The 26,979-nt window shown below is 40.5% G+C and overlaps 2 protein-coding genes across 3 annotated transcripts in view; one reads left to right on the top strand and one right to left on the bottom strand.

Moving 5' to 3' along the window:
• Nucleotides 1-1,058: 1,058 nt before the first annotated feature.
• On the top strand, nt 1,059-7,287 carry hspa13 (heat shock protein 70 family, member 13). Its single transcript, XM_053647771.1, has 5 exons — nt 1,059-1,240; nt 2,240-2,580; nt 3,419-3,632; nt 4,557-4,724; nt 5,297-7,287. Exons 1-5 carry the CDS (start codon nt 1,216-1,218, stop codon nt 5,854-5,856), a joined length of 1,308 nt encoding a protein of 435 aa, XP_053503746.1. The 5' UTR covers nt 1,059-1,215; the 3' UTR covers nt 5,857-7,287.
• Nucleotides 7,288-7,683: 396 nt separating this feature from the next.
• The window catches only part of gdpd5b (glycerophosphodiester phosphodiesterase domain containing 5b), a 62,594-nt gene continuing 43,298 nt past the window's right edge, over nt 7,684-26,979 (bottom strand). Inside the window, exons 5-17 of one of the 2 annotated variants that reach the window (XR_008388318.1) lie at nt 25,538-25,597; nt 25,286-25,384; nt 24,425-24,518; nt 22,802-22,947; nt 20,696-20,778; nt 19,259-19,409; nt 18,066-18,287; nt 17,609-17,766; nt 15,910-16,057; nt 14,734-14,816; nt 11,306-11,418; nt 10,348-11,202; nt 7,684-9,931 (exon numbers count right to left, since the gene is read on the bottom strand). Coding sequence is in view for 1 of the 2 variants with exons in the window: in XM_053647770.1 (XP_053503745.1) it covers nt 9,864-9,931; nt 11,306-11,418; nt 14,734-14,816; nt 15,910-16,057; nt 17,609-17,766; nt 18,066-18,287; nt 19,259-19,409; nt 20,696-20,778; nt 22,802-22,947; nt 24,425-24,518; nt 25,286-25,384; nt 25,538-25,597 (1,425 nt within the window). In the remaining variant the exon portion in view is untranslated. The remainder of the gene's footprint in view (nt 9,932-10,347; nt 11,203-11,305; nt 11,419-14,733; nt 14,817-15,909; nt 16,058-17,608; nt 17,767-18,065; nt 18,288-19,258; nt 19,410-20,695; nt 20,779-22,801; nt 22,948-24,424; nt 24,519-25,285; nt 25,385-25,537; nt 25,598-26,979) is intronic. The other variant, XM_053647770.1, reaches the window with a different exon arrangement.

Genomic DNA, 26,979 nt, shown 5'->3' with positions numbered 1-26,979 from the left:
AGTGGCATCTTTATAGACAGTTGTAGTGGAGAAGGCTGGACTTGTTGGAAGGAGGATTGGGGGTGCACAATACACGTACATGCATCTAATTCCAGGGCTTTATTATTATTATTATTATTATTATTATTAGTATTATTATTATTATTATTATTTATTATTATTTATTGATTATAAGTTCAATTCACTCCTTAAATATAAATATTTATATGCCTCATTTAAGTGCTATTATTGTATATTGTTTCACCATCAGCTGCTTAAAAAAAACCCATAATAATATAATGTAACAATCATATACTCCGGTTCTCTCTTCAGAGGAACTTTTGAAATATTTGAATCCCACCCCTACAAATCCTGGGCCACCTGTAGACGCCTTCTCTACTTCAGCACAGCCCAGAGATGCGGCATCAAGTGGGGGGTTTGTTTCTAAAATAATGAAAATCTCTAAGACATAAAAAGAAAATATGTAGTTTATGTATGAGTGTATGAACACAATGATCGGTGGTGGAATTGCTGCAATGCAAGGGGCACTAGCTAAAACCTTGCCTAGGGCACCAAATTGGTCAGGGCCGGCCATGATATTAGGCTACTCTTAATTTAATGTAAATGTATGAATATCAGTAAATTGTTTGCTGAAGACTTGCAGGTTTTATTTTGGGTTATGATTCATTGCTGCGCAACCATACATTTAACCAACATACCACACAGAATATGATTTTATCAGACTACACACACACACACCATCTTTCCATAGGTTTACGTGCTAATATTGCCCTTTCCAATACGGCGAAAGTGTTGACGTAGTTAGTACTCGGATAATGCGGCAACTAAGTACTATTATATATTAATTGTATTTATACATTTAAATGCTATTAATTCACTTACAAACGGATTTCATTTGTTAAAAATAATTTTTATTGAAAATTTCTGGATAACATTTAAAAGTAACGACGTGTAAAATCGCAGCGCGTATAAGGCGGAAGTTTCTGAACTTCCGGAAAGAGCGTGCCCACGCACAGCCTTATGGGATGTGAAGTTTTACAATGAATTGATTCGGTGTGTATTTGTCGGAAAAAAGACTACAGTTCCCATAAACACACCGCTCTGTCGTTATGTCGACGTGTACGTCGTGTGGTAAAAATGTTTCCCGGCTCGGTTTCAGTTACTGAATGAACGTCATTTTAGTTCGTGGTGTTTATTAAAACAGCGGGAGCAGAAATGGCAGGAGAAATGTCTATAATCGGTGAGTTATTTTTCGGGCTAGCTGTTTATGAGTCAGATTATTTAGCGATAAGTACTAGAAAATAGATACAGAGTTAATGATTGTTGCTCATTTCCGGGTCTTGAGCGATTAAGCTACAGTAATACAGTCGTCTAGGTAACGGTTTTAACCATGTTTATATATTGCTATAATTAACGGAATTGATTGTATATTTATTGTAATCTATGGTATAATATTGTATGTACCCTCTACGTAAGCTAATCTAGTTAGCCAGCTAAGTTTCATAGCTAGCTTGATGACGACATCAATACTGACAGCTGTTTTATAATATTTATAAATATCACCAAGACGCAGTGCAAATTATTCAATAAAATATCTATAGAATAATGGGTTAATTAGGAGGACACTTGTAGGTTTAAAGGAAACATTTAGGAACAGCATTTATAGATTTTTAAAATCAAAACTCAGTGTTTCTGAGCTTTTTTTTTTAGTACTAGTAGTAGTACTGATTTTTAAATAAAAGTACAATAAATATTATTTGGAAATAATATATTTATAATTAATCTGTATTATATATAATGTATATAATTATATCATAGTACATCACTTCTGATTTGAAATGATTGCCAAGTTTTTATGGCTCATCCTGTACTAGTCTTGTATTTGTCCAATTACATGCTCTCTACAACCTTTATGTCCCGCCCCCTGGGGCGTGGCTTGGTCTACAACAGCAGCTCATTAACAGTAAGAGATACGTCAGTGTATTTTTGCCTCCATAAATTGTGAATCGGTATATCGTGTACTCGATTTGGAGCACTGGTAAGGACCCTGTCTCGCTGTGCATTGGGACACTGATGAGTTTGACTGATGAGTTTATTTGTTTGGAAGAAGATGCGAGTTATGGGACTTGTTACCAGTTTGTGCCGTAAAGACAGATTGAGAAGTAGGGCTGGGCCAGATGATGCTATAGTATCGACGCTGTGATTTAAATTACATCGCGTTGTTTTTTTTATCTTGTAGGTTCTGTGATCCTGGCGTTATTCCTAGCCGGATATCTAGGCCAGCAGTATCTGCCTCCTCCTAAACCCAGAGTCATCGGGCTCGATCTCGGGACGACGTTTTGCTCGGTGGCGGTCTTCCAGCCGGGGACCGGAGACGTGGAAGTGATCGGAGACGAGAAGGGGCGAAAAAGCATCCCCAGTGTGGTGTCCTTCACCGAGACGGGCGTATACGTCGGGCACGAAGGCCAGGAGCTGGCCGACATCAACCCGCAAAACACGCTTTACGATGCCAAGCGATTTATAGGGAAGATTTTTGAGCAGAAGACGTTGGATGAGGAGAGCGCTCGCTACCCCTTCAAGGTAAATAAAAAAAAAAAAAAAAAAAAGAGTGCACCTTCATTCTAATAACCGTCTGTTTTTCCGAACATCAGAAAACCCAAAGCGTGTCGTTTGCGCAACGTAATGCATCGCGTGCAAAAGTTTTCGTGCCCTTCTCACGAAACGAAGCTCTCTCAGAACCTTAATTCACATCGTTTAGTTTATTAGGTTTCAAAGTTGTTGTCGTAACAACAAGGAAGAAGAACGGTGTACGTTAGGAAAAAGTTACACCATGTATAAACGTTACAAATATATATATATATATATACTATCTCTAATAAGTCATCATTTCTCTAACGGAAACAGGGACTTGTACAGCAGACGCTCTACGTGAACGTCTACAAAGTCCTAATAATGAATGAATTAACAAAAATGTGCTGTTATTTAACCAAAATAACAACGTATAAGCGTTAACATGGAGAAATCTTCTTTTAGGAGACGTTTGTTTAGCATTTCTGGAAGGAGTCTCCAGTGTCGGTGACGTTCCAAATCATTAAACAGATAAAAAGTACAGTGTGTAGTTCTTTAACATGTGAAAATATGGACAAATTGATGAGGTGTAAGAGGAATAAAATAACACGTAGAAAATAACTTACCTCAGGATTAATTTATATATGTATATAATATAAATTTTATTACACACACACAAGTATAGTATACTTATGTATCGCACTCCTTACATTGCATTGCTTTGTATACAAGTATCACGTTTATTCAGTTGTTGTGAATAAATATTGGCCCCCTTGTTTAGAGGCTTTCTCAGTCTGTAAAGCGTTTACAGACTTCTAAGCTTTGCACACCATTTATCGTGTTCACGCAGGTCGTGCTGAACAACGGCAGCGCCGAGTTCCTGCTCAGCACGAACAGCACGTTCACCGTGAGCCCCGAGTTCATCGGCTCTCGGCTGCTGTTAAAGATGAAGAAAATGGCGGAGCAGCACCTCGGGGTCCCCATCGACAAAGCTGTGATCTCCGTGCCGGCAGACTTCGACGAGAGGCAGAGGAACTACACCATCCGAGCTGCCAGTTTAGCAGGTCCCTCTGCCAATAAACCGCTTGCTGAATCTACACTCTGGGCCTGCAGCCGTTCGTTTAATCCGTCGCAGATATCGCTTAAGGGATCCGAACAGGACTTCCTGCAGCTGCCGGGCGCGTTTATGATCATAACGTAGCAGGACTGCGTGCACTGAAGTCAGAAAAAAAAAAAGAGACTTTCCGTTTAGATTCTAGTTTTAAAGACCGCTTGGTTAAAAAAGAAAAAAGGCAGTAAAATCAACACTTTTAAGCTTTAATGCAGATGAATTAGTATGCAAATTGGAAACACTCACAAACTTCCAAGCCCCGCCCCCTTCTGCCGGTAAATCATTATTGTCTGGCTTTGTTTGCATGTTGAGACGTGACGTTTTGCGATTCAGTAACACGGTCGAGTGTAATGTGTTTAATAACGCCTCACAAAAAGAAAAGAGACATTACCTGGCCTTTATTTGCATACTGTGGCCTGATTGGCTCTTGATATTTACGATACAGGAACACTTAACGCTCGCTTGCGATGTTATCGTCTTACATTTACATGTACGTATGTATGAATAACGCAGGTGCAGGTGCTTTATACACTCGTGTACGTGTACGTGTACGATGGAAGAAAGACAGGGCGTGTTTAAGTGAGAAATAAAACACCCCATGAGCTGTTTTAGGAAAATAATCAACAACAAGGTGCTGTGATGAAACGGAGTAAACGTTAGCATCCTGAACTCGATCGTTTTACTTTAATACGACAGAAATTTGCCAGTTTTTTTTTTTTATCTGTTTGTAGTTACGTTTAATGTTGCAGAAGTCCGATTGTTACAGCTGCTGTTTTTGTTTGTTTGTTTGTTTGTTTGTTTGTTTGTTTATTTTCGAAATTGAAATGAACGCCTTCTGTCCAAACAAACAGTGATTTTAATGCGGTTTGTTCTTCAGGGCTGGACATCTTGAGGGTCATTAACGAACCCACGGCAGCGGCGATGGCGTACGGGCTTCATAAAGTGGACGTGTTTAACGTCCTGGTGGTGGATCTGGGAGGAGGAACGCTGGATGTGTCTCTGCTCAATAAGCAGGGGGGGATGTTCCTCACCAGGGCCATGGCAGGTCAGAACACACACACACACACACACACACACACACACACACACACACATTAACTGAGCAATTAACTCAGCAATTAGACATCTTTAAGAAGTTAATGAGATTCAAATTCTCTGTCCTAAAGACTTCCCCCACAGCAGGAAACGTCAATTTTTAAATTATTATTATTATTATTATTATTTTTTTTTTACAAAGCTCTGACACCGGAGACTCCTTCCATAAATGATGGAGTCAAATCTCTTATGATGATGATACTAATTAGGAAGTGATTTTATTCATTTAATCTCTGAAACCATTTGAACACCTTTTGGTTGATTTAAAAAAAAAAATAAAATAAATAAAATTTCAATTCTTTTTATGTTTTTACCATTAAAAAACTATAGGGTGTGCAAACTTTTGCACTCAGCTCTATATTGGTAAAAATGAACAGAGGTGTTCATGCTAAGATATGTTTAGTATTTTAAACCCGTAAGTAAGTGAAAGTAAGTAAGTGAAAGTGCAAGTCCGGGTCAGTTTGTAAACGACGGACGTGACCGTTGACGTCCTCCGTTAACTCCCGGGTGTCATCTCAACAGGAAATAACAAGTTAGGAGGGCAGGACTTCAGCCAGCGGCTCTTCCAGTACGCCAGCGAGCGAGTGCTCCAGCAGTACGGCGTGGCTCCGTCGTTAAAGGAGGACGTCCAGCGTCTCCGTCAGGCCGTCGAAGAAGCCAAACTCGGCCTGACGGTGAATTCCAGCGTCTCCCTGAAAGTCCCGCTCCGTCTGCGAACCGCGGGAGAGCAGGAAGAGCGCGTCACCTTCCAGCAGGAGCTCAGCCGCCAGCTCTTCGAGGAACTCAACGCAGATCTGTTCCAGAAGATCCTGGCCCCCATCGAGACGGTCCTGGAAGAGGGACGGCTGGAAAAAGACGAAGTGGATGAGGTCGTGCTGGTGGGCGGGTCCACGAGGATCCCACGCGTTCGCCAGATCATCAGCGAGTACTTCGGGAAGGAAGCGAACACGCGCGTGGACCCGGACCTGGCCGTCGTGACTGGCGTGGCGCTGCAGGCGGGCATCATGGGAGGATCGTGGCCTCTGCAGGTCAGCGCCATCGAGATTCCCAACAGACACCTGCGCAAAACCAACTTCAGCTGAGGAACGTCAGGGTCGGGGGCGGAGCATCAGGTGGAGGAACCCGAGACTCAGGACCAAACTGAGCGGAGAACAATTTCCCTTTCGGAAAGCGAGAAAGCGATTATTTGGACGTTTAGCATTTCATACAATTTTCCCAACGTTTTATTTATTTATTTTTTTCTTTAAACTGCTATTACGCTTAAACTACATAATCTTTCAGCCGCTCAGATCGTAACACACGTGTGTGGGTTCTTCCAGAGAACAGGTTATATTGTTATATAAAGCAGTGTGGGAACACGTTCAGCCTACATTCCTGAAAGCTTTGCACGAGGTGCTCATCATCTCACTGTAGAAAGTTCCAGAACGGTAGGATTTCTACAGAAGCACGATCGAAACTCGTGCAGGACGACGTACACGTCGGTCGCGCGGTATACAAAGCGCCAGATCCCAAAAAAAAAAAATGAAGTGATATTAATAATTCATGAATTGCTTCTTTAAACAGAGACCGTAGCCATGTTCTTCTGCTTCCGTCTGGACCGAAGCTGCGTTCCTCTAGCTGTGTATGCGCGTGCGTGACGGTCTGTTCGAGTTAAGCAGAACGGAAATGTTGATGGAAAGCCAGTCAGAAGACGTCTGGACGGGGTTCGATAATTAATGCTTCACACCGATGTTAAGCAAGATGAAGGAGAAGTACAGCACACACCCCGAGCTGTACGATGCAGTGATGTTATAATCTCCGTACAGAGTCTCTTAAATGTGACCCAGTCATTCATCAGCTATTTATTTATTTATTTATAGCCTCTCAGACTGTTAACGACTACTTTTATTTAAGCCACTGTGTTTACAGGTGGTGGTTTTTTTTTTTTTTTTTTTTAAGATAATGGCTGCTGTTACTGTTAATTGTGCATCATGGTCATGATCGTGGATTATCTTGATTTTCTTATTTATTTACATTTTTTTTAAATTAATTAATTTTTTAATTTTTTTTATTTAGGCATTGGGAAAACTGTTTTGCTAACCAAAAGAAGTGACCGGTCTTTTAGAAATAAGAGTGTTTGGCGTTCATGCCGTGTCACGTACAGTTGTTTGAGTTGATTGTAAACAACAACAACAACAACGAGTAAAGTCTACACTTTGTGTTAAAATAGGTACCGTGCTTTACCTACTAATACGTGTTTAATATATTTTTCTCTTATTTTTTTATTTTTATTTTTTTTTATTTCGTCTTACATTTCAAGCTTGGATTTAGAAGAAACATGTTGCACTTTAAAATACGGAGGCTTAAATGCTTAAAAAATCGTCATTTTGTCAAAGTCATAAAAAAAAAATAATAATAAAAATCGTAACTGTGTGTTAATACTTATTTTTATACACCTAAACGAACTTGAATAGAAAACGTTTGTACTTTTTGGGGGCCCAAATTGAATAAGTAAATAAAACAAGACAAATGCCTGTTGTTATTGTTGTTGTTGTTGTTATTATTATTATTATTATTATTATTATTATTATTGTTTTTAATGCTTAAAAATAATGTCCAGTCTGGACTCATTGTAAAAGGTGAGATATTTTTGTACACTGTGTGTACAAAAATTCTTTGCTCTTTGCTCTGTGTGACGTACTCGTCTTTACAGTTCGGCCAAAAAATAGGCAAATAGTCGATTTTTATTATTTTATGATCAACACGTACGAAATAAAAACAATATATAACACGCTTAATGCTTACGAATCTAGATTAATAGTAATTAATATATATATATTATTATTTACAGAATAGAAAATAAACATTAGTACTGAAGCTTAAATGCTTAAAAAGTTGATGTCAGTTTGCCAAAATCTGGAAATAGAGAGATGAGTTAATACATACTGTAAACAACCGAATCTAAAACGTGGCTTTTTGGGAAGAATATCATGTCTATGTGACTCTACACTGTTTCGCTATATATTCACTCTCTCGCTATCTAACTCTCTCTCTGTCTGACTCTATTTCTCTCTCTCTCTGACTCTATTTCTCTCTGTCTCCCTGTCTCTATTTCTCTCTCTCTCTGACCCTATTCCTCTCTATCTAACTCTCTGACTCTATTTCTCTCTATCTAACTCTCTCTGACTCTATTTCTCTGTCTCCCTGTCTCTATTTCTCTCTCTCTCTGACCCTATTCCTCTCTATCTAACTCTCTGACTCTATTTCTCTCTATCTAACTCTCTCTGACTCTATTTCTCTGTCTCCCTGTCTCTATTTCTCTCTCTGTCTCTATTTCTCTCTATCTGACTCTATTTCTCTGTCTCTATTTCTCTCTATCTCTCTCTATTTCTCTCTCTATATTTCTCTCTCTGACTCTATTTCTCTCTAACTCTGTCTCTATTTCTCCCTATCTCTATTTCTATCTCTCTGTCTCTTTCTCTCTATTTCTCTCTATCTAACTCTCTCTGTCTCTATTTCTCTCTCTGACTCTATTTCTCTCTATCTCTCTCTCTATTTCTCTCTGTCTCTCTCTCTGCCTCTATTTCTCTCTCTGTCTCTATTTCTCTCTGTCTCTCTCTCTAATTCTCTCTATCTGTCTCTGTCTGTTTCTCTCTCTGTCTCTCTCTCTATTACTCTCTGTCTCTATTTCTCTCTATCTCTCTCTCTGCCTCTATTTCTCTCTCTGTCTCTATTTCTCTCTGTCTCTCTCTCTAATTCTCTCTATCTGTCTCTGTCTGTTTCTCTCTCTGTGTCTCTCTCCATCTATCTCTCTATCTGTCTCTCTCTCTCTGTCTATCTGGCTGTCTCTCTAATAAATTATATATAAATTCACGATCCACAAATAAATGATTAGGTTTTTTTTTTAATATTGATTTTATTTATTCTGAGCAACACGTATAAAATAAAAACCCAAAATAACACGATTTGTACGTCGTCTCGTGTGAACGTGAACTTTTTAATAAAACGCTTCTTCTAACATGTCTTCCAGTGCCATAACTTATAAACTGTTCATCGCAAATAAAATACAGTGAGCCGATGAGGAAGAAGACGAAGTCGATGATGATGAGGATGAGGATGAGGATGATGATGCTGTGACACAATCACTGTACAATATATAAATATAAACACTCGGCTTTGATTCCAGGCCAGACGTCTGTTCCAGTAGTACCGCCCACGGCACCGAGACGTGTTCGGCTTCGGCTCTTTCAGTGTCAGACTTTAAAGAAGAACTCCACCCTGAAACGCGTTCAAAACGTTTCATCCCGGATGATCCGGTGCGACTCGTCGGCCGGTCGTCCCCGTGAGAAGTTAGCGCTCGTGTGTCGCTCTGACGCTAGTGCAGTTTGAGATAAAGATGGGGTTAATGTGCAAGGCATTCGGAGTGGATTTTTCCTTTAAAGCTTGTACTCGCCCTTCCTGCTTTTACAGTCCGACCACAAACCTTTATAAGCTCAAGTACATCGACTGGAACCTGTTTACTCCTCTGCGTGCATTTAAAACCCTTTACACCTTTATTTAAACGACCGAAAGGCATAAAACACACAAATATAAATAAAAATCATCGTTGTTGAAAATGTTAAATGGGTGTGTATGAAAATACAGGCACGCTGTAAACACACAGGATGTCGCGTCGGCCCTTAGAGAAGGCAAGAGAGTGTCCCAGAGTACATCAGAACATACATCATAGACCACACACACATGCGCAGGTTCGTTTAGGAATATCCCTCACCCCCTGGTTCCAGTCGTTCATCTCCAAAATGAACAATCAAAACAAAATGGCGGACGTTCCGGTCGTCACGAGCACTCGACAGGCCACAGACCGCCCACGTCAAATGCTTCACACGTCATTTACAGTACAAAACAAAAGAAGAAGAAGAAGAAGAAACTATACAGAATATACACTGATGTTCCTTTAGCAATACAGTGACGTTCCAAAGCTCACAGGGAAACTGAAAATGGAGAAAAGAATTAAACATTTTGTGACAAAGCGACGACGTGGAAAAGAAATAAAGCGGTACGGGCGAGTCGGAAATCCGACGTCTTCACCCAGTCAGTGTGGAGCGCCGAGTCAGTGAACGCCCTGATTGGTGTAGCAGTCGAACCCGTTTTCCTCATAGCTGACCCCATCGCTGACCTCTGCACACACACACACACAGAGATAGACACACAACACAACCGGTTCAAATCCTTCCACATGATGATAAACCTTTAGAATAACCATCCATCCATCCATCCATCCATCCATCTTCTACACCGCTTAAACTACCCAGGGAACCCGGGGCACACTGCGGGGGAAACCCTGGACGGGGTTGCCATCCCATCGCAGGGCATCACACACACGGACAATCTGGAGATGCCAATCAGCCTACAACGCACGTCTCTGGACTCGGGGAGGAAATCATTATTTTATAGAAATCATCATCTTTTATAGAAAGAAAGGAAAAGGAAGAAATTGTATCGGAGGGTCGGATGTTAGAACGGATGGATGGGATATATAGAATGAATGAAAACTTATGCAGGGCACTTTACATTTTCCCCACATGGTTACTCACCATGAAGAGAGCACTGGTCATGACAACCACAGCCATTCATGAGCTAGGACTGGAGGTGAAGGATGGAGCGGTGGATGGAGAGATGGCAGGATGCAGTGAGAGGCAGCGAGAGGGTGGATGATGCAGGATGGTTCAGGGTGGTTCAGGATGGAGCGGGATGGTCATGAAGGGTGGTTAGGGATGGTTCAGGATGGAGCAGGATGGAGGAGGGTGGTTCAGGTAGGAGCAGGATGGTTCAGGTAGGAGCAGGATGGAGGAGGATGGTTCAGGATGGAGCAGGATGGAGGAGGATGGTTCAGGTAGGAGCAGGATGGAGCAGGTGAGTCAGGTAGGAGCAGGATGTAGGAGGATGGAGCAGGATGGTTCAGGTAGGAGCAGGATGGAGCAGGATGGTTCAGGTAGGAGCAGGATGGAGCAGGATGGTTCAGGATGGAGCAGGATGGAGGAGGATGGTTCAGGTAGGAGCAGGATGGAGGAGGATGGTTCAGGTAGGAGCAGGATGGAGGAGGATGGTTCAGGTAGGAGCAGGATGGAGCAGGTGAGTCAGGTAGGAGCAGGATGTAGGAGGATGGAGCAGGATGGTTCAGGTAGGAGCAGGATGGAGCAGGATGGTTCAGGTAGGAGCAGGATGGAGCAGGATGGTTCAGGTAGGAGCAGGATGGAGCAGGGTGGAGGGGGATGGTGAAAGATGATGCAGGATGGAGCAGGAGGATGAAAGATGATGCAGGATGGTTCAGGTAGGAGCAGGATGGAGGGGGATGTAGCGGGATGGTTAGGGATGGTACAGGATGGTGCAGGATGGGAGATGAGATGATGGAGGGTTACAGCTGGGGTTAAACGGCTACTGTTGCTGACCTTTGGGAAACGTTAGAACCACTCAGAGCCATGGAGACATCATAGGGCTCATGCTCAAACACAAAATGAAAGACACACACACACACACACATAATCCCTTTACCAGAGAAGATGAGCTTCTCCTTCATGATGTTGACGTCTCGGCTCGACCTCCTGACAGTGGCGCTCAGCATGATCTGCTCCGGGTTGTAGCTACGCATGCCACTCATCCTCCACCTACACACACACACACACACACACACACACACACAGAGGTCTCAATACTGATGTCCTCCTGCAGGGGTCTAGTTAATGAACTAATTAACAGAGCAAATAAACAAATAATACTGTCCTTTATGGATGTACAACTGAACTCTGAACTCTATTCATAAAGAATAATAATAATAATGAGGCTGGAAAAGACAGACTCACAGTAGAGAAGACGTAACTCATGGTTCGCGTCTTTATTCATAAACAAATTCCAGACCTTTCAGCCTTTTTCTAAATTGCCTTCTAAGCCTTTCCAGATTTTAAATGCTCCATATTGTTTGCTAATTTTTAATCTCATCATTCAATCGGTTCAAAAGTTCTCTCTTTCTGAATGTAATATAAATATTCTCTAATAACATACCCACCCTCTGTGTTTTCATTATTACCCCTTATTAACTTATTACCTTTGATTACTTTTATTATTAATATCCTCAAAGCAGTGGGTTGTTTTTGTCTTGTTTCAGGTTACACGCACATTTCATGTGTAACTTTCTTTATTTGGTAGATAAATGTAACCCCCCAACCCCCAGATCTGAAGAAGGAGGGATGCAAACTTTTGCACGTAGCCCTATTTGAGGATACCTTTATTATCTCATCATATCGTCCATCCCTAATCTACAGCCTGAAAAGCACGATGTAAAGAGCGTCTCAGTTATGTGTAATGTTTCACCCACTACATTTTCAGCGATAGTAGCAATCTAATCTAATCTAATCTAATTAGACCAATGGCTAATAATAAATGGCTAATGTGATTATTAAATAATGTAATGCTTTAGATAGGTTAGATAGCACACTGATATTAATCACTGGTGTCCTGCAGTGTCTCTATACTTGTCCTTCGCTGTAGTGTGAGGTTGTGTGTGTGTGTGTGTGTGTGTGTGTGTGTGTGTGTGGGAGTCTGAGCTCAGACACACTGCTATAAATAACTGACTTTTAGTGCACGTTCGTGTGATTAACGCAGAGCCACCATCCATCTCACACACGCCACCTCCATCGCTCTACCAGGAGAAATTTACATCTCAACTCCAACGGGAGCTAAAATAAAAATCTCAAGCGCTCAGGCAGGAAGCTTTAAATAATCATGTCAGAGGCTAACAGACTGGAACAAAGGTTCAACACCACCCTCTAGTGGACATAATACGAAGTGGCTTACTTATTATACTCCAATGATTAATTCATCAGAATATTAAAAGCTTAATCAGAGATTAAGAGATTAAGATTTCAAGCTCTAGATCACCGTGTACCTCATTAACAAGTTACCGATGAAGATACCAGGGACATCACATCGATGTAGAGGTACTGAATGGTGGGTTTGGTTTAGCATCAAATAAATAAATAAATAAATAAATAAAAAATTTTAAAGGGCTAGATGGTAGAGCTGTGAGAAGAAATTGACTGTTTACATACTATTTAATTAATATAAAAAAAATTGTAAAAAATAATTTTTATAAAATAATAATTAAAAAAAATAAAATAATTCTCATTATTATATTCACATATTCAAGTACTAAAGTATTATCGGAATCCCCTTTTCCCACTTTTTTTTTTAATAATACCTATAATGTACAGCATTATTTATTCATGCATATTAATTATTTCATGTATTAAGCTTCAAATTAAATCTAGAACTTTTTACTGTGCAAAAGTTTGCATACCTCAGATATTAATAATACTGATGAGGACTGATTTTCAGTCCTGTTTTTCTGAATTTGTTTTCATAAATATTCTGCAAGTCCACCCTGATACCCTTTTCTTTTCCTCCTGTTCTTCGATAAATTGCAAATTACACTTCGAAGAACAACAACAACAAAAAAAAGGGCTTCTTAAGGGAGGTTAATGGTTCTTAGCATCCTAGAAAGGTTCTGGTATTTTTTTTCCCCCTGAAACCATGTTATAGGTTTTTCTACGTAGATAGACTGTAGATTGTCGGGGCACAAACTTTGGCACTCAACTCTAAGTAGTTCATTTCACGCAGCCACGTTTTAGAGTTAATGTTTTCTGCGGCTGAGTAAAAAAACCCATCGTTTTATTGTGTAAGATAAGTGCACTTATTTCAATTGCTGGTTATAAAGGAAATGAACAGACAGACAGACAGAAAGATAGACAGACAGATAGATAAATAGATAGACAGATAGACAAATAGATAGACAGACACAGACAGACAGATAGACAGACAGATAGAAAGACAGAGATAGATAGCAAGATAGATAAATAAACAGATAGATAAAAAATAGACAGACAGACAGACAGACAGAGAGAGAGAGACAGAAAGATAGATAGGCAGACAGATAGACAGACAGATAGATAGATAGACAGACAGACAGCTAGACAGACAGACAGACAGATAGACAAACAGATAGGTAGACAGATAGATAGATAGATAGACAGACAGACAGACAGATAAAAAGACAGACAGACAGATAGATAGATAGATAGATAGATAGATAGGCAGACAGATAGATAGGCAGACAGACAGACAGATAGATAGATAGATAGATAGATACTGTAGGCAGGCGCAGTAGCACAGCATCGTGGGTCGGTAGAAGTGACCCAGTTACCTGATCAAGTGATAGCTGAGATGCCAGAATGCAGCAGAGAAGAGGAGCATGCAGATCAGCAGAGGAGGAGGAGGAGGAAGAGGAGGAGGAGAAGGAACGAAGGGTACAAAGATAACAGAGTAAAAGAAGGAGAGAATCAAGAGGTCAGTTCAGAAGCAGAAGCTGAAATCACGATGCCGAGCGCAGCACAAAAGTCAGCATGAAACCAGTAGCCAGAAAAATCCCACACTGCTTACTGCTGAGCATTTTAAAATAGAAACAGTCAAAATACAGTCACTGCTCATGCACTCATTCAATCATCAACCTCTTTCCTTCCCTTTCATACCCTCACTCTATAGTTCTTATCCCCCCACCTCCCCCCCTACTGTTTCCTTTCCGCTATCCCTTACTCAAAAACTCGTCTTTAATACTGAACACTTTTAAAGTTGTGAACGCTAATTTAATAAAGTTCTGAATTCACTTCAATTATATGACACGATGACGTGGGCTCTGGTATAATTATACCGCATTCCTTCCACCATTTTGTACAAAATAATTAATACAGGAGGTTCTAACGCTAGCAGAGTGCATCTATGAAGGAGAAACAGAAGGAGAGACAGATACAAATGAGGCGTAGCTTAATAAACTTCTAAACAGTGTGAAAACCGGTCCTGTCTCGCTCGGCATGCACCGTGTATCTGTCCTGTAAAAACCCATTACACAGTCTAACCGATAAAGTGCTTACTTCTGGAATACAAAAATCCCCAGGACCAGGGCGAAGGAGACGAGATCTGTGGCGACCCAAATCACGCAGTACTCGTCTGGACTCTGAAACAGAAACAGTGATATGACAGAGCAGACACTAGGGGGCACTGTAACACACACACACCCAAAAAAACAACACTTTTTCTCCCGATAAACCTCGCTTACATTCTAGAGAACAGCCCTAAATTTATATCCGAAAACGCTGCTAGAGCTTCTATAGTAACATCTCGTTCACACGGACGTGTGGATGCTTTACATAATCTGAGAACTAATCATAAAGTGTGTTATTTAACAAATAAAGAGTCTCCGGTGTTAACGCTTTCTTAAAGTCTGGTGTAAAGATGCAAACCGGCCACAGGAAGGTCTTCGGGACAGAAGACATGACGTTTTCCGTTTCCTCGCCAACACGTCGCATTTATCCGTCTTAACGTCAACAGAACGTGAGGGGACGGACGTTTATAGCTGCTATAACATTAGCAACAAGAGGAACTAGCTTGTTTCATGGACGTTCCACGACATTGCATGTAAAATATAACACGATTCACATGTAAATGAATCACATGAATGTGAATCACATGAAAATGAATCACATGAAAATGAATACATAAATTAAAAGGAAAATATATATATAGCATATAGCTGTTAGCATCCTGTCGTTGATTGTTTTCCTATAAAAGTTTGCCCCGGAATATTTTATTCCTTACTTATCTATTATTGGTATGTTTCAAATGACTGAATCAAATGAACATCATGACAAATGGATCAAATGTTCCTCTTCAATAACTGGATAATTTTTATTTAATTTTTAATTTTTTTTCCAATAACAGCACTCCTTCTCAACACAACAGTATCCGTAGCAAAATTATTGACCCCTCCCCCCCTCCGATTTCACTTTGATGTGACCAAATTCTGTCGAGCTCTGTTGTTGTCTGTGAAATCCCAAAGAACTTTCAACAGACAAGAGACTAATCTAGGAAATGCACACATTTGAGCCATAAATAATATTTTGCTGTTTCTCCATCTGTTTAAGCTCGCAAGGTGACTCACTGCATGTGTTGTTATATATTTGCTCGTTTACACGAAAGGTGGCGAGAATCCGATAGACGTTTTATTGAACCCGGAAGAGGAATTACAAAGCGCACTGTCGGTCTCTCACCATTATCCAGAGAGGTGATAAAACCTTCTTGAGGATCTGCGGTGCTTCGGAGGAGACGGAGTGCACGCCGCTGCACCAGAGTACAGAGTACAGCCAAGGCTCATTCACAGTGTACAGAGTCACACTCACATTACCAGCTGTGTACGTCCTGTTACACACACACACACACACACACACACACACACACACACACACACACACACATTACATATTACATAGAGACCCAAAGAAGAAACACCAGCATGTTACACAGCAAATACAGAACCAATGGATTGTATAACTACTAGATTTTTGAATGATCAAAGCTGCGACATTACTGACAGGCGGGGACAGACGCATCCTCGTCCTGATTGGTCGGATGTTGGAGGTCCACCTTGTGTTTTTTTCCCCTCGTGCTTACAGAACTTTACTGTGCCACACAACACATGCACTATACGGCCAAAAGTATGCCAACTTCACCAAATATTACAACAAATATCACAAACATGACGTGTTTCGACACGGAGCACCAGGGTGAGAGCGTAACATGGGAGAGTGTGACATGGGTGAGAGTGTAACAATTATACATTTTTAAAATTCCGTTAAAACGATTAGTCTTCCATTACGTGACCGTACAAGTCCCTGTGTATGATGAGCAGTTACTATAGAAACAATAACTAGAAAATTAGAAACAGCATGTTAATATTTCTTCGTTTGTATTAGGGTCGAGTTTTATTACCACACCAGCTTCAATTGTCACTTTCACTGCTATTTAAGACCTATACAGGTATTCACCAAACAAACATTCAATAAAACTCAGCTTCAAAAGTCTATAAAAGATTCTAGAAATCAAAATTTGAATTGTTTTCCTGACTCAATCTTGGAAAACAGGTCTTTCAAAAGCTTGTCCGGATTAAAGGCATTGTCTCATGATATTAAAAATAGGATGGACAATCGAGGGAGTGTTCTAATGTTGGCGTTTTGGTGGTTCTTCGCCCGTTCGGCACATTAATATTAACCCGTCGTTCATATCAGAGCCGGAAACACTCTCCGAAACCGTGCTGTTATACGGAAGTAATGCACACCTTCTGACCAATCAGATTCGAGCACCTTATATACACACACACACACACACCGTACATTATAAATAAATAAATAAATATTTTGCCTAGTTTAGTTGATAAAATGCCAAATTGTAAAGAAAAATGTCAAAGGTTTTGCTTTAAGCGAATGAAATGAAAAGAGCGATATGACCCGGATGTGTCTCTTAGGGGGGGGAAAAAAAAAAAAAAAGATTTGTGGAGAAATCTTGAAAAAAAATCATTAAATATGAAAAACAAACAGTCAGACACGGACAGGAGCAGCTCATCTTTCAGCACGGATCGATACGTTACTTACAGAAATGTCTGCGGATGATCTATCTAACGGTACGTTTTTATGAAATAACAGTAAACGATTACAACAATAAATGACTCAGCGGAAAAGGGAATTGAATTCTGGGTGGGGGGGAGATATGAGAATATAATAAAAATGTATGCTAAGCGTAAATAAACAGGATAAAGGTCTAGAAGGAAGAATAAAGTATTGTTGAAAAAATAATTCATTATCAGCTAATGGAAGTTAGTGGAAATCTGAAAATCCACAATGACTGGATTGCTGTTCATGAAAGGAGGGTGTGTTTTGGGAGTGGGGGAGGGGTGGGTGGAGGTTAACAGCTCACCGTATATCCTCGTCACTGACGTGGTCGTAGCGCAGCAATAATCTGCTGATGCCTTTCTCGTGGAGATTCTCCAGCGTCTGTATCTTAGTGGAGATCTGCTGGAAGCCTGGAGCCTGCTGCTGTACCAGCTCTCTGTCCCAGTCCACACTCCACACCACCTACACACACACACCGCACAATTACACATACTTCACCAGCAGGGGGCGGTGCTGCACAAGGCCAAACTTCCTCTGTTCATCTGATCACTATAGATGCTCACTACACAGGGTGTAATATAATGAGGTACAATAACTGGATAGTGCTCTAGGTGTTCAGTTAAAAATCTGAGATTTAGACACAGGAAAACAACTCCACTGAGTGCTCGCTGGAATTGAATGACTTATTTTGTTCTTTTTTCACTCATTTGGAAAATCAGGTCATTTTTGATAAGTATGAAAATAAAGGACGTTATAGTCACCAGGTGCTGAGGGATGCCCGAGTGCAGGACGGTGGTCAGGGTGAGGTTGACCCAGTTCAGGTGGTGTGGGTGTCCCGGAGGAGGTCTGCGGAGGGTAAACAGGGCTGAGCAGTTGTAGACGGATGCCAGGTGAAGCATCTGTTCCAGACTGCACACTGTCTCATTTTCCATTGCCCAGCGCTCTTGCGCAGACATGTACTTCAACGTCCAGTACGGGTCATCCTGCAGGACACCAAAAAAACCACCAAAAACACCTAAATCAAAACACCGAGAGCAGAGTAAAGGAGGAATAAAGAAACGGCATATTTCAATACGTCTATGCATCGGCTTTCTGTTTCGCCATCCATTTATATTTCCATTCATTTATCTTTCCATCCATCCATCCATCCATAAGTTTATCCTTCCATCCATATGTGCCCATCCATCTCTCTGCCTTTCTATCCATCCATCCATCCATTTATCTTTCCATCCATCCATCTTTGTAGCCGTTCATCTATTGGTTCATCCATCCATCCATTCGCTCGACCAATTATCTTTCCATCCATCCATTTTTCTGCCTTTCTATCCATCCAACCATTTTTCTATCTATCCATCTATTCATCCATTTATCCATTCATGCATCTTTCGGCAGGTCATCCATCCATCTTTTTATCCATTCGTCTATCAGTTTATCTTTCCATGCATATCTGCCCATCCGTCTCTCTGCCTTTCTATCCATCCATCCATCCATCCATTCATCTTTCCATCCATCCATCTTTGTAGCCATTCATCTATTGGTTCATCCATCCATCCATCCATCCAACCAGCTATCCATCCATCCATTTTTCTATCCATCCATCTATTCATCCATTTATCCATCCATACATCTTTCAGCAGGTCAACCATCCATCTTTTGATCCATTCATCTATCCGTTTATCTTTCCATGCATATCTGCCCATCCGTCTCTCTGCCTTTCTATCCATCTGTCCATCTATCTTCCTGTCTATCTGTCCATTTATCTTTCTATCCATCCACTCTTTCTATCCATTCATCAATTGATTCATCCATCCATCTTTCCAGCAGGTCATCCATTCATCCATCGAGACATTTCCCCATCTGGCTTTCTATCAGTCCATCCATTTATCTTTCCACACATGTATCCTTTCCATCTATCCATCCATCCATCCATCCATCCATCCACGCAGTTAAGTACCTTTAGAAACCACTGGCCAGCACTGAGCATGCTCAGTTCAGTCCAGTTGAAGAACGAGGCGTCGTCATTCTGTCTCTCAGGAAAGACTTTGCTCACATCTGTGGTTCTCCTCAGGGTACGATCTCTCATCAGGAATGGCACTCCATCTAGACTAAAACCAGACAGCAGTTACACTAACCGACAACGGGTTAAACTGTTCCAGCTAGGACAAAGTCATAGCTGAAGCCCCACCATGGACGAACCCTCAGGTTGTGCACAATACCCTTGGAATGGTTCTATTAATGACAACTGATGAGAAATAGCACCAATGTGCTATGGGCAAATTTTCAGGACTATAATTAAATCCCCTTCACTTTGAATGAATTTATACCAATGCACTGTTGAATTCTTGGATACTGATTGGTCAGAAGGAGTTGGTTCATTTTCTATGACAGCAGCTCTGACAGTAGTGCAGCTGCAAATCACAAGATTATAAGAATGCACTTGTTCTAATATATGGACGTGTATGGCAGACGATCTTTATATCCATTTAAGGCTTAAAATGTGTTGTTATTTAACAAATAGAAAGCTATGAATATTGATATGGTGAAGTTTTCTATAAGGAGACATTTATTTAATATTTTATGGAAGGAGTCTCAGGGAGATTTCAGGTTTTAGACTTCAGGAGAGAGGACTATGAGCTTTTTTTTTTTTTTAAATAAAAGAGACTGATCAAACAACTGCTTATAGCTGCTAACTTGCTAACTAACTTGTCTCGGATGTTCCACAGCATCAAATGTAACTATAAACTGGTTAAAGGCATGACTTGTTGCTGATTATTGTTATTAAAATTGTAATCACTGGCAAATCGCTGTGGTATAAGGTGAATCAAACGCTCCTGACACGTGCTGTTATGGGAATGAATTCATTTTAAGGTGGTAACAGTAACTCCTCCTCTCCTCGGGCCACCCCGTCATGATTTATTCCTTATTAAATTGGCTTTAAACCGAACTCGATGACTAAAAACATTATTTTCAAAGGAACGAGACGAAATGATTCATTTCTATTCAATATGCTCAAAAAAAGGACGAACCTTTGGAAAAAAAAACAAAACAAACGTCTCTCCGGACATTTGCGTGCTCTAATAACGGTCATTTATTGTGGCTTAGCGAGTGTCTGGAGATTTAGAAATATATAGGATTGACTGCATACAACAAGAACTTCCGCTCTCTCGGGTACGCTCATGCTCTTAGTGTTTCTGTATCTGCCTGAAGCTCATCTCCTTTATTCCATCGCTTTATCCATCCATCATCCAGACATGACTAAACCCACACACACAAAACACACACTTTCACTCTCACACACAATTGTGTAAGTCTAAATGGTGTATTGATCTGCACTTTAGTCAGGCAGAGGAGGACGGACAGGAAATATGTGAAAGAATAAATGAATAATTACCTGATGGCCACCTCTGCCTCCAACCCACTGACGTTCTTCTGCAGAGCTCTCCGGAAAGAAAGTAGCGTGTTCTCCGGAGCCAGCTGGCAGGAAGCGGAAAAAAGACACACGGGGAGAGTTAACCTTCAATCCAACAGTTCAATCAAACACAGAGAGATCAAGCACCAGGGAAGGAAGCAGCATTCACAATGCAGAGGGAAGGGGATTAAAAAAAAATAAAAAAAAACCCTGAGTAAAACATAAAAAAGAAAAAAGTATGAGGATGACCTTAGGGGTTGAGAATGAATAAATATTTGATTAGGAAACAGAGAGAAGGGGTTGGATAAGTGTTCAGCCCTGCATATTCCCCCAGGAGATGAGCAGCGCCTAAATCTCTTAAATTATCCTGATATCATTAATAACTCACAGTGTAGGAAGCTCCTAGAGGCAAGATCGCAGCATGGCTTCGTGCGGGAAATGGATCATTCCCGTGCAACAACATGACTTACGGCACACTTCCAGGCTTCATAACAACATTAACGGAGTCCTAATGTCAGGTTTCTGGCATTTCACCAAAGCATAAAAACGAAAAGCATGCGGCATTTCTCTGAAATTTCTCTCAGGATCAATAAAGTGTTTGTGTAATAAACCATAAACCATCCATCTGTTCAATAGTCCAGCTATCTAATCAATATACTATCTATTCTCATCCACCTCCCCACCCATCTTAGCATCTCATACGTCTTGTCTTTCTTTCCATCCATCATTTCTGATGTTCTATCAATCAGTTGTTTCCATCCAGCCAATGTATCCATCAAGCCATCTACAGTATCTGTCATTCCATCCATCCATCCATCCATCCATCTATCTGTCTAGGTTTCCATCCATCCATCCATTTATTTTATCTATCCGCCATCCAACCAGCTTTTTGTCTAAATCCATCCATCCATCTGCATTTGAATTTACTCATCCATTCATGTCTATCTATCTCTACATCCATGTATTTACCCTTCCATCCATCCATCCATTTCTTTCCATCCATCCACTGATTTTGTCTTTCAATTCATCCATCCATTTATCTTTCTATCCGTATTTCCACACATCTATTTGCCTTTTAATCCATCAAACATCCATCCACCCATCCATTTTTTTTTAAATCTATCCTCCATCCAAGCAGCTTTTTGTCTCCATCCATCCATCCATATATGCATTTACTCATCCATTCATGTTTATCCATCTCTACATCCATGTATTTGCCCTTCCATCCATCCATCCATTTTTTTTTATCTATCCTCCATCCAACAGGCTTTTAGTCTCCATCCATCCAGCCAACCAGCCATCTGTATTTGCATTTACTCATCCATTCATGTCTATCCATCTCTACATCCACCTATTTGCCCATCCTTCCATCCATCCATTGATTTGTCTTTCAATTCATCCATCCATTTATCTTACTATCCATATTTCCACACATCTATTTGCCTTTCTATCCATCAAACATCCATCCACCCATTCATCTGCCTTTCCACTCATCCACCCACCCACCTGTCCACCTACCCATCCATATATTTCTCACTTGGCTGACCTATACATCTACAAACATTTTAACATGCACATTTTCTGTGGAGAAACAGCCTTGTCAGTTTGTCTAGACATTTTCAGTTCAGGTTACACGAAGTGGATCTCCAGCTTGAGAAGCGTATTTAGTGAGTGTGAGTGTGAGTGTGTGTGTGTGTGTATTTGTGAGCAACAAGAACAAGCCCTGACTTGCCCCCTGTATGTCACAGAAGTTGATTTTCTCCATGCTGAGTTTTATGCTACACATACACACACCCCAGCTTTGTTTTTCATAGTTCCAGGAAGTAAGGATGAGTGCACAGAGCCGTGGCGAGCAGGTCTTCGTAGCTGCTGTACTCCATATATTTTTCTGTTTTCCCCTAATTTAAATTCCCTAATGAACCTGATCAGCTAGTTATGGAATCTTTCACGAGCTCGGTCAGCCATGCTAGTCTGGAAAAAAGAGATGAAAATGTGTTCTACCAACTGTGACTGGAATGAAAGTTGTGTTTTAATTTCAACTACAGTTACAATAATCTTAGTTACGTCTTGCCTAGCTGCAGGATTTACCATGGGAGCTCCGCGCTGGCCGATTACAGCAGGCCGTGCTTTGAGGTCATGCGGCTCCATGATGCAGGGCGATGTGATGGACAGCGGGGTCAGGTAGAGGCTCAGAAGCACCACCAGGTAGATGAGCAGAACTATTACCTGAAACTCTACAGCACACAAAATCAGAATGAGAAGAAAGCTACATGCGCAAACCTAAACATAAACCACATAAATACCCAAACAACGTAAATATTACTTTAGACAGATCATTCTGGATTCGGTTGTAAACTGAATTAAGATTCGAGACCCTGATTTACCGAGATGCCAATTAAAGATCATTTAAAAACTTTATCTTTTTTTATTTATCAAAGAACAAAAGAAAGATCTGGCATGTTTTCATCCTTTAAGGAATATGTATAATGTTGTTGAACATCTGTGAAATATGTTAGTTCTTATGATCACTTATATTAAGCCAATAAACTCGTTCCCTCCACTTTTTCTCTCTATTGAAGTTAATAAAACAAAAACAAAAACAAACAAACAAAAAAATTTTGTTTGGCTGTAAACCTACTAACACTGGAGACTCCTTCCATAAATGCTAAATGAACAGCTTACAGAAATCGTCACCATATCAGCGATTATACATTTTTCTTTGTTAAACAACAACATGACTTTTAATCCATTTAACATATCACACATACACACGTGAAGGAGCTGTTCCTATGGAAACGATAATATATTACAGCAAGTGCATTATATAAACCTGTAATCTGCACTGCTGTCAGAGCTGCTGCTATAGAAAATAAATCCACACCTTCTGACCAATCCGATTAGAGAATTCAACAGCGCTGTGTGAACAGATCTGCGATTTGTGTACATGAATATGAAAGATGGGCAGGTATTAAATTCATGGAAGCCTGTTTCAGCCAAAAAAAGAAAAGAAAAGAAAAAAAAAAAAGAAAGGCATTATTATATTAAAGCTCAAATCCAGTTTCAGAATCTTTAAATCATTTTAGAATTCTTATTCGAACCACAGTAAAGCTGGTTACTTGCTCCATGTTTGCATGACAGATGCAATAAAACACATTAATATGACAGAAGGGCAGGTATTAAATTTGTGGGAGTCTGGTTTTTTTTTTTTTAGGTTACAGAAAAAAAAAGCTTTTATTATATTAAAGTTTCCTAAATCTATATCTCGAAATCTCTAAATAATCATAAAATCCTGGTGTATTGGTACCACAGTAAGCTGGATTTATATTTAAGAGTGAAGCTGTGGTGTAAGATTTGACAAAACTTTGCTTTCCATTCCTGTAGTTCTGTGTTTGACAGTATAGAGTTTCTACTACAATCTGACTGACACACACACACACACACACACACACACACACACACACACACACACACACTATATTGTTCAGAGGCTGATAGCTGACGGCCATGAACTGCAGCTGGTATGTTAGCACTTTCTGGAAAATTCCAGAAAACTTTATTTCACATTAACCAGAACCGTCATTAAGCAAGGCAGTGATGTAAAGGGAATGCGGTGGTGTATAAAAGGACCTACTGTTCTGCGTTAATAATTAACATCAGTTTGATAAGGTGTGATTAATGTGAGGTGAGACAAAAAAAAAAAAAAGGACTTACTGGTCTTCTCAGATCGAGCTACTTGTCCAGCCACCAGCCAGGCCAATGCTGTAACTGCAGCAAGAGCACCGATGTGCAGGAAGGGTCCTGTGGCCTGACACACACACACACACACACACACACACACACACACACACACACTTAGCCAAGTGGCAATCTCGGTGATGGACCAGATTTACAGTATCCCATTTTATTATATTATACCACATCATTATTGAATTCTGGATTCTGATTGGTCAGAAATTGGTCACCACAGATGCCAAAAACACATTAAATACGACAGAAGGGCAGGTATTAAATTTGCGGGAGGTTGTTTCTCCTATGATATAAAATTTCCCCAAATCTACAGTACATCTCAAAACCTCTAAATAATCATGAAATTCTGGTGTATTGGTACCACTGTAAAGCTGGATTTCTGTATATTTAAGATTCGCTGCAGTTCGAACGCCAAAAACAAATATAATGTGTCTTTTTTTTTTTTCTGATGAGTTTCGGTGTCTTTAATCAGCATTATACCTGACGTGTGTTTACAGATTCTTTACATATTATATCTAACATATAACATGCATACATATTATATACATATTCTTCCTCTAGTCTCTCTGGAGATAGTTTGCTACAGCTATCAATCAATCATTTAAATTTGTTTCCTCCGCCCTACTTTGCACACATCATTTATGTGATTAAATTTTGTAAAATCACCCACAACATGCCCTCGAAATGCAAGTGTAATATATCAAACGCCAATTAGCCTCTTTATCTGGAATCTCAGTAAATGCGAGCTTTAAACTGTAATTGTTTTACGAAAAAAAGAACTAAAACAATCTGTCCATAGATTTGGGCTGGTTATGGTGAACATACTTGTAGAGAGATCGAGAAGATATCCCATTCCTTGCTCCAGATCTGACTGACGGATATCATGCCGATCACGGTGGTCAGTAAAGCTGCAGTCACTCCGATCTAAGAAAGAACGAACAGTTTCACCTGAGTGAAACAATGTGCGTGACATCCGTCTTCTTTGTAATTTGACAGAAGACACAAATTCACTGAGGCCTTGGGACAGTGTGACCTCACACACACACAAGGATGGGGTTATCGTCATGTAACACGTACCTTATGGATCCAGTGCAGGTTCAGCTGCTGTCCAACTGAGATGTGACATAGTGCTAAAATCTACAACACAATAACGCAGAAAAATCATCAACTAATAAAATAAATGCAAAATCGGTTGTCATTTCTTGAAGTTAGCGATGATAACATGACAAATTGTACTTTTATTGTAATAATATATCCCATTCATAGCTTGCAAAAAGAATGTTAATTGTTTTTTTTTTTAATATACAGTATACAATTTCTTTTGTATGTATGAGAAGAATTCATTTATAACAAATTACACCTGGTTAAAAGTGTTGCAAGTAGTCAGTTATGAGTAACAACAAGGTGCAGACTGTAATACTAATTACATCTCAATCCTATCTTTTTGAAACCAGCAAAAAGGTTTTCTTGAAACTTCAAATCAATACCACATACGTAAGGTTGCCTGGTCTGTGGTTTACCAGATCAATCAGCTACTTTTGATTTGCTGCATAGATGGGGGTTTTTTTTGGACCATGGGTTAAGCAGATTTAATTCATTACAGAAATTAGAAGCCAAATAGATGTTATTCGTCACGAATGCCAGGGAAAATTCCTCTAACAACCACCAGAGGTCTCACTCACCAGCGTTCGAACACGGGACCACATTACCCAAGAACCACCAGGATTACATTACCCAAGAGGTTGCAACCAGGAACTGATTACAAACTCACCTGTGCCTCATCACAGACGCTGTCTAAACCCCATTTGTTTGCTCACTTGTCCCAAAGTCTCGTTTGCCTCGTTCATGTCTCTGAACGCGATTATTTCCTATGTTGTTTTCTCCATGGTTAACCTGCTGTATGCTCTGGTGGACTTCGCTGATTACTGCTTATTGCCTGCCATTGAATCTGCTGATACCTCTGCTCATGCCTGACTACTCTGTGTATTCGCTGTTTGTTAATAAACCCACATATGGATCCCAATCAGCCTGACTCATCGTTACAGAAGACTTTGCCAACTACCGATCCAGCGGCTATCAGGCACCTCTTTAACGAACCGGCCGCTCAAGCGATTATGCTGGTGACTCATCAACAATAACTAAGCCGACTCACGACGCTAATGTAAGAGCTTGTGAGATCCTTGCAGAGTCTCCTTCGGCCGACACCGGAAGCTGCGCTCGTCGCGGTGCCGGAGAGTCAGGTACCTGTCGTACTGCCTCAAAGTACCCCAAGATTTGACGGTGCCCCAACCAAATGTAAGGGGTTTCTCATAGCACATGTTCATAGAACAACAACCCATGCTGTATCCCACAGAGGAAAGCAAGATCTCCTTCATGTGCCTGCTGCTTACGGGAAAGGCGATGGACTGGGCCACGGCGGTCTGGGGTAACCCAGGACCAAAACCATACGGCTGAGAGAAGTATTCAAGCACTCAGAGGGGGGAAGGAGCGCCGGGGAACAGCTGCTCGTGCTCCGGCAA

Source organism: Ictalurus furcatus, chromosome 17 (assembly GCF_023375685.1).
Source record: "Ictalurus furcatus strain D&B chromosome 17, Billie_1.0, whole genome shotgun sequence".
Taxonomy (NCBI): domain Eukaryota; kingdom Metazoa; phylum Chordata; class Actinopteri; order Siluriformes; family Ictaluridae; genus Ictalurus; species Ictalurus furcatus.
Note: the sequence above shows the minus strand (reverse complement) of the source record. Positions and strands in the feature narration are given on the sequence as shown.

Excerpts from the sequence above, each read along its gene's own strand:
- hspa13 (XM_053647771.1), top strand. The coding sequence starts at position 1,216 with ATGGCAGGAGAAATGTCTATAATCG. Across the intron at positions 1,241-2,239 it reads AGGAGAAATGTCTATAATCG|GTTCTGTGATCCTGGCGTTA; the intron begins GTGAGTTATTTT and ends TTTATCTTGTAG. Across the intron at positions 4,725-5,296 it reads CCTCACCAGGGCCATGGCAG|GAAATAACAAGTTAGGAGGG; the intron begins GTCAGAACACAC and ends TCATCTCAACAG.